Source organism: Siphateles boraxobius, unplaced genomic scaffold (genome assembly GCF_051911475.1).
Source record: "Siphateles boraxobius isolate OS27281-9 unplaced genomic scaffold, OSU_SipBor_1 22, whole genome shotgun sequence".
In the NCBI taxonomy this organism is placed as follows: Eukaryota; Metazoa; Chordata; class Actinopteri; order Cypriniformes; family Leuciscidae; genus Siphateles; species Siphateles boraxobius.
The window spans coordinates 14,916,838-14,931,812 of NW_027508833.1; the positions used below are offsets into that span (position 1 = coordinate 14,916,838).

Sequence of the window (14,975 nt, forward strand, 5' to 3'; positions counted from 1 at the left end):
TCTGTAACAGTGATTTGACCACAATTAAGGTTGGGTATAGCACAAAGCTGTCTCATATTATCTCTTTCTTTCTCTGTTCTCATTCGATTCTTTCTCTCTGTCTTGTTTTTCTCTCTGTCATGTACCCAGCATGTGTCTGAGCTGTTGGCAGTGGTACGGCTTCCTTTCATTCATCCCAGCTACCTGTTGAACGTGGTGGACAATGAGGAGCTGATCAAATCTTCTGAGGCCTGCAGGGACCTGGTGAACGAAGCCAAACGCTACCACATGCTGCCACACGCCCGCCAAGAGATGCAGACGCCCAGAACTCGCCCGCGACTGTCTGCCGGTATATTCTTCAGCATGGCTTATAGTTTCTTTAAGATTATTGTGTGACACACTAGCGCTGTTCTGAGCTGCCTTGCCATCTACAGTAGAGATGCGTGGTTGGTGGTTATAGCCGCAGACTCCGCGGATTTGTAAACTAAAGTTTAATGCGTTTTATGAATGATATTGTTCCAGTGCCCCTCTGAAACCATTGTGGAGGTGGGGGGTGCTAACACAGAAACCTAAAATTCTCGGGACAGCAGCATTTGTCCAAATTTCAATCTTAACCGTTCTATTTAATCAGAATCGATCTTAAAACAGGGCTTTAAGTGAGCCTTAATGAGTAATGGGTGTGTTTTGGGCGTAACGTGCAATAAACCAATTAGAGTGTCATCTCCCATTCCCTTTAAAAGCCAGTGCGCTCGCGCCAATTGCAATTTACATGGCAGAATTTGCAAGCGGAAAGACTGAACGCTTCTCCAGAGAGGAAACGAATCTGCTCGTGCGCGAGGTTAAAGCGCGCAAGCAGATGATCTACGGGACAAGTCGGATTCCACCATATCTTTATGTACACAATATTAATATTTTACGTTGTAGTCATTTTATTTTTAATATTTGGAAGTGAAGTTTGTGTGCTGCTACCCTGTGTGTGTAATAAGCAAAGTGTACGTGCGTTGTGGACCCGCCTATAGGCTCATATTACTAACGCGCTCTATATTACACGCGTTTAAATAACGAAAAAAAAAAAATCCGCCAAAATATGTCAACATAATAAAACAAGAATTTTGAAACTGGTTTTATTCAGTGTTCAGATTTCTGTTCTGAAATGTATGCAAATTAGTGCATATTTCATTAGATAATGACTCATATCACGGAATAATTAAATATTTCAGAAAAATTGTAATACAAAATAACTGGCTTAATGTACTGTGAATAATCACCTGGCGAAATATGTTGATATTGTATATCAAGTGTTTTATGCTAGTTTCAGCCCGACGCAGATATAATTTTAACGTCCTGCGCCCCATTGTATAGCAAATGCACCCATTTGTGCGCCCATGGGTGCGGTGCGCTGGACTGAAAACGAGTTCTGTTCAGGCGCATTGTTGGCGCGTTCCTATTTTGAGGCAACTGAAATAGACTGCGCCATTGAATTTAGACCAGGTTTCAGTTGGTCAATGGCGTAGTCTATTTCAGTTGCCTCAAAATAGGAACGTGCCAACAATGCGCCTGAACACAACTTTTACAGAGGGGATTTTGGATATATTTTTATTACTCCATAAATCAAAAAATACTGTCAACAGACAGAAAAAATGCCATGTTTTAGAGTAAAATATTATATTAATCAGGTGAATGATATATGAGCAAAACCGCCCATGTTAAAACCTTCAAAATATAGAAAGGAGTAAAACTGTTACGTTTCTTGTATGTAAGTGATGAAGTAGAGATTTTGGACTCTCCCATCCTTTAAATATATGTATTATAATTTAAATGTGTACATGCTTAAATAGATGAAGTGTAAAAAATAAATAATTAAATGTGCAGTTTGCATGTTTTCTTTCCACTAGTCTGAAAGAAGGCATGTCATGGAAGCAAAATAGCACAAAATCTCAAAATTTGAAAAAAAAGTGTTGTTAGATTAAATTATTTTGACACTTTTCCTTGTTTACGTAAAATAAGAGACATTTATATCCAGCATCTTAGAGCTTGTCATGATGCATTCTGGGATTGCCTTACCCATGAAGGTGAGACACTACTGGCAAAAACACAGTTCCCTTTCGAGGGAACTCCAACTGCGTCGAATGACACTTTGGGGGAACGCCCCTCAGCGTAGCGCCTCTGAAGTATGAATGAAACTGAGCCGATCTCTGATTGGTGCAACGTCCTGACGTAATGGGTGACGGCAGATAGGCGGAAGCTATAAAAGCAGCCGGCACACATAAGATGTCAGCTTTCTGTTCTTCAGCAAGCGCTATCTGTGACTGTTTGTCTTATTTATTGTTGTCTGTTACTGAATGAGTGAAATGGCGAGTGTGAGCTTCAGGAAGTGTGTGCATCCTTGCCCTCGCTACATCACGGCGGGGACACACACCAACTGTGCACACATTGTTTGGGAATGCAGCACGCGCAGGCAGCTCTCGAGGGGGCTGCTTGCGAGGATTGTGAAAAGTTGACAATCCGTGTGCTGCGTTCCCGGCTGTCTTTGATGAAGATGGTCAGCCTCGCGAGCCCCGTGGTGCGGGACCCGCGCCCGCTGAGGCGGCGCGGCGACGCTCTTCATGGGGCTCGCAAAGAGATCTGTCCGGGGATCTCGAGGCTGCTGAGGCACCTTCTCGGGATTCATCGGGCAGTTCTGATGTCCTCGAGCCTCGCGCAGAAGCCCGCCCCGCGGCTTCTACTGCGCGAGTCGAGGATCCGATGTTTGAGCTGTCTGCCTCTGAGGAGGTTGACGTGCTCAGCATCGAGGGCGGGGATTTCGGGGACGACTCGCCGCCCCGTGTCCCCGCGTATGAGGAGCTGATTGAGGTTGTTTCCCGTGCGGTGGCTCATTTAAATATCAGCTGGCCACAAGAGAGGCAGGAAGCGCAGACTAAAAGTAAACTGGATGAGCGCTTCCTGCAGCACAGGGAACAACCTCATCACCGGGGCTTGCCGTTCTTTCCCGATCTGCACAACGAGTTGTGTAGATCGTGGAAAAAACCACACTCTTCTCGTGTCTCCAATCCCCCTATTATAAATTATAGTAACATCATGGGGGCACGAGAGAACGGTTATGGGATGATGCCGCGCGTTGAACAGCCTTTGGCGAATTATTTATCGCCTGAGTCGGCATCATCCCTTAAAGCCCCGGTGCTGCCCACTAAGCCGTGTAGAGACACATCAGCGCTAGTGGGCAGGGCTTATATGGCTGCGGGTCGGGCTGGTGCGAGTCTTCACACCATGGCTATGCTCCAGGCGTACCAGGCCGACCTTCTTAAGGACATTGATGAGGGCGAGGGTGTTGAGGAAGTTGAGGAAGGTCGCTGATTTGTCTCTCCAAGTCACCAAGGAGACGGCCCGCGCTGTCGGTCGCTCCATGGCAGCTATGGTGGTCTCGGAGAGGCATTTATGGTTAAATCTTACGGGCATCAGGGAGAAAGACAGGGCTTTCCTCCTTGATGCCCCGATTTCGCCTTCTGGCCTGTTCGGCGACGCCGTTAATACCGTCGTCGACAGGTTTCAGGAGGCGAAAAGACAATCAGCGGCCTTCAAACAATATCTCCCTCGCCGCTCAGTGTCCAAGAAGTCTGCCCCCAGTGGGCAGCCGCAGCCACAGCCATCAGCCAGCTCCTCCGCCTATAGACAGGCTCAAAAACAGAGCGTCGCGTCTAGAGCCCCCCCTCAAGGAGCTTGGGGGCATAGACAGCGCTCTCAGGCGAAGCCTCAGCCTAAGCAGGGCGACCTGAGGGCCGTCCTGCAGGCTAAAAAGGCTTCGTCAAAGAGATCCTAGCTACTCTAGGATCTCTGCGGGCGGCCCCACCCATGGTGGAACGACCGAGGTCGTCTCCTTCACGGAGCCCGCAGGAAATCGATGTTGCTCTCCCGCCGTTAAACACGCTTCGGTACACATCGGTATCCAGCGAACGCAGGCTGCACTGTCCGCCCCACAGGCTTGCGGTCAGGCAGCATTCGCGTCCGCCCATCGAGAATCGTTTTCGGTTCAGCCCTGCCGGGAATCCGCTTCAGGGGGCCGAGAACGAATCCCGATTAATACCCGAAGCCAGGCTCGAGAGCCTGGTTCCCTTGGTAAAATATTTCGATGCATGGAAAAATCTGGCGAATATTTCTCCTTGGGCCCTGCCCACCATTCAAAATGGGTACAGGCTGCAGTTCAGTTCCCGCCCACCCAGATTCAACGGGGTGGTCTGGACTGTAGTCGACCCAGTGCAGGGTCGGGTATTGGAACAGAAAGTAAACTCCCTGCTGGCAAAGGAGGCTATAGATCGTATTCCTCCACCGGACAGGGAGTCCGGGTTTTACAGCCGCTACTTCATAGTTCCCAAGAAGGATGGGGGGTTGCGTCCAATAATAGATCTCAGGCACCTGAACCGTTCTCTGAGGAGAGTCAGGTTCAAGATGCTCACTATTCCCATTATCGTGAGTCAAATTCAGTCCGAGGATTGGTTTGTCACGATAGATCTAAAGGACGCATACTTCCACATATCCATCCTTCCATCTCACAGGAAGTTCCTGAGGTTCGCTTTCGGGGGCGAAGCGTACCAATATCGGGTTCTTCCGTTCGGCCTAGCTCTCTCCCCTCGCACATTTACCAAATGTATGGATGCAGCTCTGGCACCGCTGAGGCTTCAGGGCATCAGGGTGCTCAATTATATCGACGACTGGCTGATTTTAGCACAGTCACAGGAGCTGGCGGTTCGGCATCGAGATGTCGTCCTCGCTCACATCCAGAGCCTGGGGTTGAGACTCAACACGAAAAAGAGCGTGTTGACACCAGCCCAGAGAACTACGTTCCTGGGAGTGGTGTGGGACTCGGTCACGATGCGGGCACAATTGTCTCCCGCGCGGATCGAGTCCATCCTGACCACAGTGTCCAGGATAAGGCTAGGCCAAGCCATCACCGTGAAGCACTTCCAGAGAGTGTTGGGGCTCATGGCAGCAGCGTCCAGTGTCATTCCATTCGGCCTGCTGCACATGAGGGCCCTTCAGTGGTGGTTAAAAACCAAGGGGTTCTCCCCGAGGGGAAACCCGTTCCGCATGATCAGGGTTACGCGCAGATGCCTTCGTTCCCTATCTATGTGGAAGAAAGCTTGGTTTCTGTCCCAAGGGCCAGTGTTGGGAGCGTCATGTCGCCGGAGAACCGTTTCGACAGACGCCTCCCTCACGGGCTGGGGCGCGGTCATGGACGGCCGCTTTACGACAGGCCTATGGCAGGACCATCATGCCTCCTGGCACATAAACTGCCTGGAGATGTTGGCGGTGTTCCGAGCTCTGAGGAGCTTCCTGCCGGACCTCAAAGGTCATCATGTCCTTGTGAGGTCAGACAATATGTCGGTAGTGGCCTATATAAACCATCAGGGGGGTCTGAGGTCTCGCCCTCTATGCAGACTGGCGCATCAGATCCTCCTGTGGTCCCAGGGGAAGTTGTTGTCTCTAAAAGCAGCATTCATCCCGGGGAGTCAAAATCAGGGAGCAGACATCCTGTCGAGACAGGGGCTGAGGCCCGGGGAGTGGAGACTCCACCCCGAGGTGGTGGAGTCAATATCTCAGAGGTTCGGCCCAGTGGAAGTGGACTTGTTCGCGTCTCGAGAGACGACCCACTGTCCACTGTGGTTTTCCCTCACCCATCCAGCCCCGCTGGGGTTGGATGCCATGGTGCAGACGTGGCCGAGGTTACGTCTGTACGCATTTCCCCCGATCGCTCTGCTCCCGGGAGTTCTAGAGAGAGTCCGTCGCAACGGGATCAGTCTACTGTTGGTAGCCCCGTTGTGGCCGGCCCGAGTATGGTTCTCCGACATAATTTTGCTCCTGGACGGCCCTCCATGGGAGATTCCCATCAGGAGGGACCTGCTGACACAGGCAGAGGGCTCAATATTTCACCCTCGGCCCGAGTTATGGAAACTGTGGGTCTGGCCCCTGAGGGGGCACAGAACCTAGAGGCCGGCCTATCAGCTGGAGTAGTGGAGACCATACTCAGTTCTAGAGCTCCATCCACGAGGAAATTGTACGGCCTAAAGTGGAACGTCTTCACCGTTTGGCGTAGGGAGCGTGAGGTGGACCCAGTTAACTGCCCAGTGGCTTCAGTGCTGGAGTTCCTCCAAGATCGCTTTTCCACTGGTCTTACCCCGTCCACACTCAAGGTGTACGTGGCTGCCATTGCGGCTTTCCACGCTCCTCTGAGTGATGGGCCTCTGGGGAGACACCAATTGGTCGTACGTTTCCTCCGTGGGGCTTGGAGGATGAGACCTGCGGCTCGTACCAGGGTTCCCACTTGGGACCTGGCAGTGGTTCTCGAAGGACTGGCCGAGGCCCCCTTCGAGCCGCTGGAGTCGGCTGAGGCCAAGAACCTTTCGTTGAAGGTGGTCTTTTTGTTGGCCATTACTTCTCTGAGGAGGGTAGGAGATCTCCAGGCGCTCTCCATATCTAACGAGTGCCTGGAGTTTGCTCCAGGCAACATTGAGGCCATTCTTCACCCTAGGCCCGGCTATTTGCCTAAGGTGCCGTCCAGTGCGGCACGGCCTACGGTTCTGCAGGCTTTTCATCATCCACCTCACGTGACGGCGAATGAAGAGAGACTTCACATGCTCTGCCCTGTCAGAGCACTGAGTATTTACATTCAGAGGTCCTCTTCATGGCGGAAGTCGGGACCAGTTGCTGGTGTGTTTCGGGTCGCCCAGAAAGGGGCTTCCCGCCTCAAAGCAGACCATCAGCAACTGGATTGTCCAAACGATTTCCACGGCCTATCAGGTGCGCGGTATGCCTTCACCTTTGGCCGTGGGGCTCATTCTACCAGAGGCATGGCGTCCTCTAGAGCCCTTCTCGCGGGGGCCCCCATCCAGGAGGTCTGCGATGCAGCAGGATGGGCTACCCCTCATACCTTTATTAGGTTTTATAGTTTGGACATTCCGTCTACACCCGGCTCTCTTGTGCTCGCGTCCTAAGTGTGCCTGTGAGCAGCTTCACACTAGGGCAGGCAGGGCGCGTTGTGGCGTAGTGGGTACTCGTTCCCCCAAAGTGTCATTCGACGCAGTTGGAGTTCCCTCGAAAGGGAACGTCCTCGGGTTACGACTGTAACCCTTGTTCCCTGAGAAGGGAACGAGAACTGCGTCCCTTGGCCACGCCTTCCCCTGCCTGGGAGCGCTTGCTTCATCACAGAAGCTGACATCTTATGTGTGCCGGCTGCTTTTATAGCTTCCGCCTATCTGCCGTCACCCATTACGTCATGACGTTGCACCAATCAGAGATCGGCTCAGTTTCATTCATACTTCAGAGGCGCTACGCTGAGGGGCGTTCCCCCAAAGTGTCATTCGACGCAGTTCTCGTTCCCTTCTCAGGGAACAAGGGTTACAGTCGTAACCCGAGGACGTTTTTCATGCATCTGTCAATTTTGAGATTTTGGGGCTTTTTAGCTTTTTATAAAGTTTGTTGTTTTTTTGTTTTTTTTTATTGTTGTTTTTAAGAAAGTGGGAAGAAAATTGAGTGAAATAGAGTCTATTTGCGTCTTCAGATTTTAAATTACAGTACATATCTTTAAAAGGCAAAATTTATTTTTTCTCCTGCACGGAGTCAGAAATCTGTACATTAGTAGCACTTACATGCACCAAACTTTACAGTTTTATTCCTTTGTATATTCTGAAGGTTTTTACTGAGAGGTTTGTTCATATATAATTTGCCTCGTAACACTTTACCCATAAGGTTTCATTAATTAACATAAGTTAACTACATTAGTTAACATAAACTCGGAATGATCAATACTCCTACAGCATTTAACAATCACATTTAATGTTAGTTTCACTTGCAAAATTTACTGATACATTATTAAATTCAAAAGTTGTATTTGTTAACATTAGAAATGCACTGTGAACTAACATGAACAAACAATGAACAGCTGTATTTTATTAACTAATGTTAACAAAGATTAATAAATATTGTAACAAATGTATTGCTCATTGTTAGTTAATACATTAAATAATGTTAACAAATTGCCTTTTCATACAACATTTTAATCCTAAAAAATGGTGAAAATGATTTTTTTTTGTTCTGGCTGTTGAGGTCCAAAGTGATAAAAAGGGATATCCAAAATACCATCTGTAAAAACATTTGACTCTAATATATATATAAAAAAAATGAAACGTGTACTTTGAACCTGGCTTCAGGAAATGTAGCAATTTCTGTTGTAGAAATGTATGCAAATTAGTGCATATTTAATTAGATAATGCACAATTTGCATATTTAAACAACATTTCAGAAAACTTTTTGCAATTCTTAAAGAAGTCCACATTCAAATAAAAATTTCCTTATAATTTACTCACCCCCATGTCATCCAAGATGTCCATGTCTTTCTTTCTTCAGTCAAAAAAGAAATTAAGGTTTTTGAGGAAAACATCCAGGATTTTTCTCCATATAATGGACTTCAATTGCAACCAACCATCAATACTCCCATCAATACTGTCACGCAACACATACAAAAATGGGAAGAGAACTCAAGTGCAAAAACAAGGAGGATTTAATAACAAAAACCGTACAAACACAAATCAAAAACCCACGAGGGGGAAAACATAATAAATGAACATGAAACCAACACTAGCTCTGAACATAAGAACATCAACAAGGAACTGGGAAGACGTATGACAACGAACCGACAAAGACTGCATACAAGAGGAGACTTAAAAAGGGAACAAATAAAGAGGGGACAGGTGGAACAACTCAAACACTAATCAGGTAACGAGGGGGAGGGATCAACAATCACAACAGCACATGGAACAACATAACAAACACCCATGTGCAACACAAGACAGGACAGGCATGTGACAAATACATTTGGAAGGTCCAAATGTCAGTCTCAATGCAGCTTCAAAGGCTCGACACAATTCCAGCCGAGAAATAAGGGTCTTATCTAGCGAAATGATTGGTAATTTTATAAAACCACAAATGCCTGTCTTGTACTATCTCTGAGATACCCCACGCAGTACGTCATCACGTTGGAAAGGTGCATTATATGGAGAAAAATCCTGGAATGTTTTCCTCAAAAACCTTAATTTCTTTTCGACTGAAGAAAGAAAGACATGGACATCTTGGATGAAATGGGGGTGAGTAAATTATCAGGAAATTTTAATTTGAAAGTGAACTAATCCTTTAATATATTCATTCAACTGGGGAAGTATGGTGATCTAGAAAGATTTTTTTTTACCCTATTCACCTGGGGTGTCTTGCCTGAAGGCAACATGCAGCACTCAGTACTGTATTTGCCAAAACGAGGTATCTTTAGAGAAGAGAAAATGCTGTTTAGTCAGCTCACTAGGTTTTTATTACACTAAATGAGCTTTATTATATAGTAACAACAATATGCTCCCAGCCCTGATGATTGATAATAGCTATATAATAACATTTATTATAAATAATAATTGAAATAAACATTTTTTTTCTGCCAGATAATTGCCTAATTGGCTTATCCTGTGGGATTCATGGCCTAGCAAATTGGCTCATTAAAATATAGAATTTAATTTATCTGAATTATTAATTTAAACCTGACTCATCCAATAATTTTAGAGCTAAACCTTTCAACTTTATTTTAAAGCAATATAATAAACCTATATAGTCATGTATAAAGGTTGTTGTTAGGCTTGATGGGGAGCTTTTTTAAAACAGTTACCATATAATAAAAGTTCAAGGATACATTGTTTTTTTTTTAAAGAGGACCTATTATACCCTTTTACAAAGTCTTTATTTTGGGGTCTACTACAATAGGTTTTCATGTTTGAATGTTAAAAAACAAACAATAAAAAAACATTATTTTTCAAATATTTTAAATTGTTGCAGTACTGTACCTCTCTTCCCAGTTTGTCAGTAACTCCTTGGTGATTTCAGATTCAGCCGCTTGTTTCTATGAAGCCCCTCCTTGTGTAATTTGCTCTGATTGGTTGGCTGGATTAGTGTTGGAAAAAACTAAGTGTGTCGGAAATGTCATGGCCCATGGAATTTCAACTAACCAGGCCTCGCCCTTTTTTTTTTTTTGTGGATGACTTCAGCAGGAATTATATAAATGAGAAATATTGTGTACATTCCCGGAAGAAAACTCAAGACTACAATCGAGGTGTTTCAGGGAATTCAGAATCAGTCCTAGCCTGGCTAACGCCAGACCCAATTCTCGTTGAGGCTTGGGTCTGGGAACCACATGTACATTTTCTCGTATTTGAGGCGTGGTTTACGAATGCCCGGCGCCGTTTATTGGGTGCTAAGAATGTCTATCAAATGCACCTGTACGTAGCTCATAGCCAATCGTTTCAATTATACCAGATGACGTATGTAGAGCGACAGAAATTAGACAAGGAAGAAGACGATGGGTAAGATATTTTTGTGTAAACAATGACGTTAAGCGACTATTGCCGTATATCTAAGGCTGCATCAAAATCTAGCTTTGTGTCTGCTGCCATGCTGAATCCATAGAAATAAACAAACTGCTTCGGTGTGTCGCATAGATGTCGTCATCGTCAAGTCAAGTCAAGTCATCCTCATTTATATAGCGCTTTTAACAATTAGATTGTTAGTAGATTGTTTCAAAGCAGCTTTACAGAGATAAACATATAATTTAAGGTAACAGAGATTGGTTTGGTTTTATAGTGGCTCTTGAAAAATGTTTTTTCCAGCTAAAGTTAGTTTTGATTGATTCACTTCCGTCTAAATGATCATTTGTTATTAGATTAGGGGGGGATAAGACGACACCGTTCTCTCTAAACAGACTTTAAACGTGAACCTGTGATAGACGCTGATGGCGTTCACATGCGCATTAAGAATTGATTCTATAGTTATGTGCGTTTGAATATATGTGCGCAGGTTTGTAATTCCTTACAAACCATGCCTAAACAAACTACTTGTCTATAAATTTTGATGCAGAATTTTATTTTATCTTATCACTTTGGGTAGGTACGCGAACCGAAAAATTCCACAACGCTTTATCTGTAGAGTTGTATAGGGATCCTCCATAGGGAGAGGCTAGTTGGCACTTCAGCACTGCATTGTCATCAGGTCCTTTGTCAGATCTGGAAACGGCCTGGATCCAGCAGGCTGCGGGAAAACCTCGGGATAAACAAAGACACTAAAATTAGCGTAGATGCCATTCTTCTTATGATGTAACGAGTACATCAGGATATGAGGGAAGTGTTCCCAGTTCCGGCTGACCTAATCTAAGCAGCCTAATATTGAATTATAGAAGGCTATAGAGTGTTATGTGAATGCTAGGTCAAAGAGATGTGTTTTTAGTCTAGCTTTGAACTGACAGACTGTGTCTGCTTCCCGGACAATGTTAGGAAGATTGTTCCAAAGTTTTGGTGCTAAATAGGAAAAAGATCTACCGCCAGCAGTCGATTTATATATTCTAAGTATTATCAACTTGCCGGAGTTTTGAGATCGCAATAGACGTGAAGGACTATAATGCGTTAAGAGCTCGCTCAAGTACTGGGGAGCTAAACCATTTAGTGCTTTGTAAGTAATCAGCAATATTTTAAAATTTATACGATGTTTAATAGGGAGCCAATGCAGTGTTGACAGAACCGGGCTAATATGGTCGTACTTCCTGGTTCTGGTAAGAACTCTAGCGGCTGCGTTTTGAACTAGCTGTAGTTTGTTTATTAAGCGTGCAGGGCAACCACCCAGTAGAGCATTACAATAATCTAGCATTGATGTCAAGAACGCATGAACTAGTTGTTCCGCATTTGTCAATGAGAGCATATGACGTAATTTAGATATATTTTTAAGATGGAAAAATGCGGTTTTACAGACACTAGACACGTGACTTTCAAATGAAAGATTGGTATCAAAGAGCACACCCAGGTTCCTAACTGACAACGAAGACTTAACAGAGCAGCCATCAAGTGTTAGACGGTATTCTAGGTTATTACGTGTGGAAGTTTTTTGTCCAATAATTAGAATCTCTGTTTTTTCAGAATTTAGTAGTAGGAAATTACTAGTCGTCCAATTTTTGATATCAACTAAGCATTCCGATAATTTTGTGAATTGGTGAGTTTCGTTAGGTTTGGAAGAAATATAGAGCTAAGCATCATCAGCATTACAGTGAAAGCTAATTCCATGTTTCCTAATGATATCTCCTAAAGGTAGCATGTACAGAGTGAACAGCAGCGGTCCTAGTACTGAGCCTTGTGGTACGCCATACTGAACTTGTGATCGATAAGACATCTCTTCATTTACTGCTACAAACTGATAGTGGTCAGATAAATATGATTTAAACCATGCTAATGCAAGTCCACTAATGCCAACATAGTTTTCTAGTCTATTTAAGAGAATGTTGTGGTCGATGGTATCAAATGCAGCACTAAGATCAAGTAACACTAATAGAGAGATACAACCACGATCGGATGATAAGAGCAAATCATTTGTGACTCTAATGAGAGCTGTCTCAGTGCTATGGTGCGGTCTAAATCCTAACTGGAAATCCTCGCAGATACAATTTCTTTTAAGAAAGGAACACAGTTGTGAGGATACTGCCTTTTCTAGTATCTTTGACAGAAAAGGTAGATTTGAGATCGGCCTGTAATTGACTAATTCTGTAGGATCAAGTTGCGTTTTTTTAACAAGCGGTTTAATCATAGCCAGCTTAAAGGTTTTTGGTACGTATCCTAGAGACAAAGATGAATTAATGATGTTAAGAAGAGGATCTATGACTTCTGGAAGCATCTCTTTCAGTAGTTTAGTCGGTATAGGGTCTAACATACATGTTGTCGATTAAGATGAATTAACAAGTTTGCAAAATTCTTCCTCTCCTATGGCAACAAATGAATCAAATTTTACCTCGGGGAGACTATAATGCACTCCCTGATGTGATGCTGTAGTAGACGGTTGCATAATTATAATTTTGTCCCTAATATTATCAATCTTATAAGTGAAGAAGTTCATAAAGTCATTACTGCTGTGTTTCTTAGAAACTTCTGGGCTTGAAGCTTTCTTTTTCGTTAGTGTAGCCACTTTTTCAAATAAATACCTTGGATTATGTTTATTGTCTTTTAATAGGGTTGGAAAATAAGCAGATCTAGCAGCTTTTAAAGCCTCTCTGTAAGCAATCGAGCTCTCCTTCCATGAAATCCGAAATACCTCTAGTTTTGTTTTCTTCCAGTTGCGCTCCATTTTTCTGGCTGCTCTCTTAAGGGCCCGGGTGTGCTCGTTGTACCACGGTGTTGGACTATTTTCTTTAATCTTCTTTAAGCGCAACGGAGCAACTGTATCTAAAGTGCTGGAAAGGAGAGAGTTAAAAGTTTCTGTTGCAATATCGAGTTCTTCTAAGCTATCTGGGATGCTGAGATGATGAAACTGATTAGGAAGATTATTGATAAAGCAATCTTTAGTGGCAGAAGTGACAGGTCTAACATACTTGTAACACGGAGTTGGCTTTGCAGCCTTGGCTAAATGTAATTTACAAGAGACTAGATAATGATCTGAGATGTCGTCGCTCTGCTGCAGAATTTCAACAGCATCAACATTGATTCCATGTGATAATATTAGATCTAGAGTATGATTACGACTAGGGGTGGGAATCTCTAGGCCCCTCACGATTCGATTCGATTACGATTCAGAGGCCTGCGATTCGATTCAAAAGCGATTATCGATTATCTGAATCTTTTGTGTGTGTGTGTGTGTGTGTGTGTGAATATAAATACTTTGCTTTAAAAGTACAAAGTAATGACCCATAAAGAATTAACGTACAATATATTTTATTAACATTGCAAAGAACCAACAGGAAAATAAATGTGTGCCTGAACTAGCAGCATACTTGTAGTAAATTAATAATATAACAACAACAGGTGTTCTGACGATTCATGCTACCCATCGAGATGTGCTACTTACTGGTGCATGTGCAGACTCATTTTTCTTCTGCTTACCACGCCCATAAATCTATGCATCCTTGCTGTGGATACTTGTAGGAAACTTTGACAGGTCAAAGATGAATATTTGATGATAATTTTTACTTTCACACCGTTTTAAAAATAAAAACAGTATATTATACTGTACTCTTAACTTCGAATTTTATTATAATTTTATTTCATATAATAATATCATTTTTACTTGTTATATCAAATGTGATAATTGCTAGTTCATTTAAAATATCCAAATATGCTCCCCATACACTTACCCTGATTAAAATGAAATAACGATGTTATAATATTGTGAGATTTACACCATTATGGAAACAATAGAGAATGAATCAACATTATCTATGATCGATTCGCGTTTGGGTAGCATTTTTCGACAAGGCAGCAGAAATCGTCTGAACACCGGTACAGCCCAGAGCCATAGAGAGAAACGGCTCTGGTACAGCCGAGTGTTTTTCCTCCTCTGGGTGGAAACGTGTCATATGGCTTCTCATATTTGTCGTTTTGCCGAAATATTTTAGTTTTATTCTACAAAGCTTACAACTAGTGTGGCTCTTGTCCAGCTCCTTTCCCCCTTCAACTTCATAGAAGCCAAAATATTTCCACACGTCAGCTTTTAACGAGGAGGGTGTTTGGATTTCGCGCTCAGCCATCGCGTCTCTGTTATGTGCGCACGCCACAGACAGACGGTCCGGGCACTGCACTTCCGCGCTTCAGAGTTCCGTCTTTTGCTTTCCGTCAATATTACGTCATTATAAATAGGCTACATATCTATAAAATCTATAAAAAAAATTTTTTTTTTTTGAAAATCGATTTTTGACATTTGTGAATCGATTCAGAATCGTCCACGTCCGCATCGCGATGCATTTAAGAATCGATTTTTTCCCCCACCCCTAATTACGACAATGAGTAGGTCCTGACACGTGTTGTCTAACTCCAATAGAGTTAAGAATGTCTTTAAATGCCAATCCCATTGCATCTTTTCCATTATCTACATGTATATTAAAATCACCAACAATTAGGACTTTATCTGCAGTCAATACTAATTCTGATAGAAAGTCAGCAAATTCT

General features: G+C 43.8%; 1 protein-coding gene across 1 annotated transcript in view; it reads left to right on the top strand.

Annotated features, from left to right (window-relative positions):
* Window positions 1–14,975, top strand: part of LOC143746698 (kelch-like protein 29) — a 444,346-nt gene that overhangs the window by 325,396 nt on the left and 103,975 nt on the right. The window contains exon 9 of the mRNA XM_077238693.1: window positions 130–328. Within this exon, the coding sequence (XP_077094808.1) occupies window positions 130–328 (199 nt within the window). The remainder of the gene's footprint in view (window positions 1–129; window positions 329–14,975) is intronic.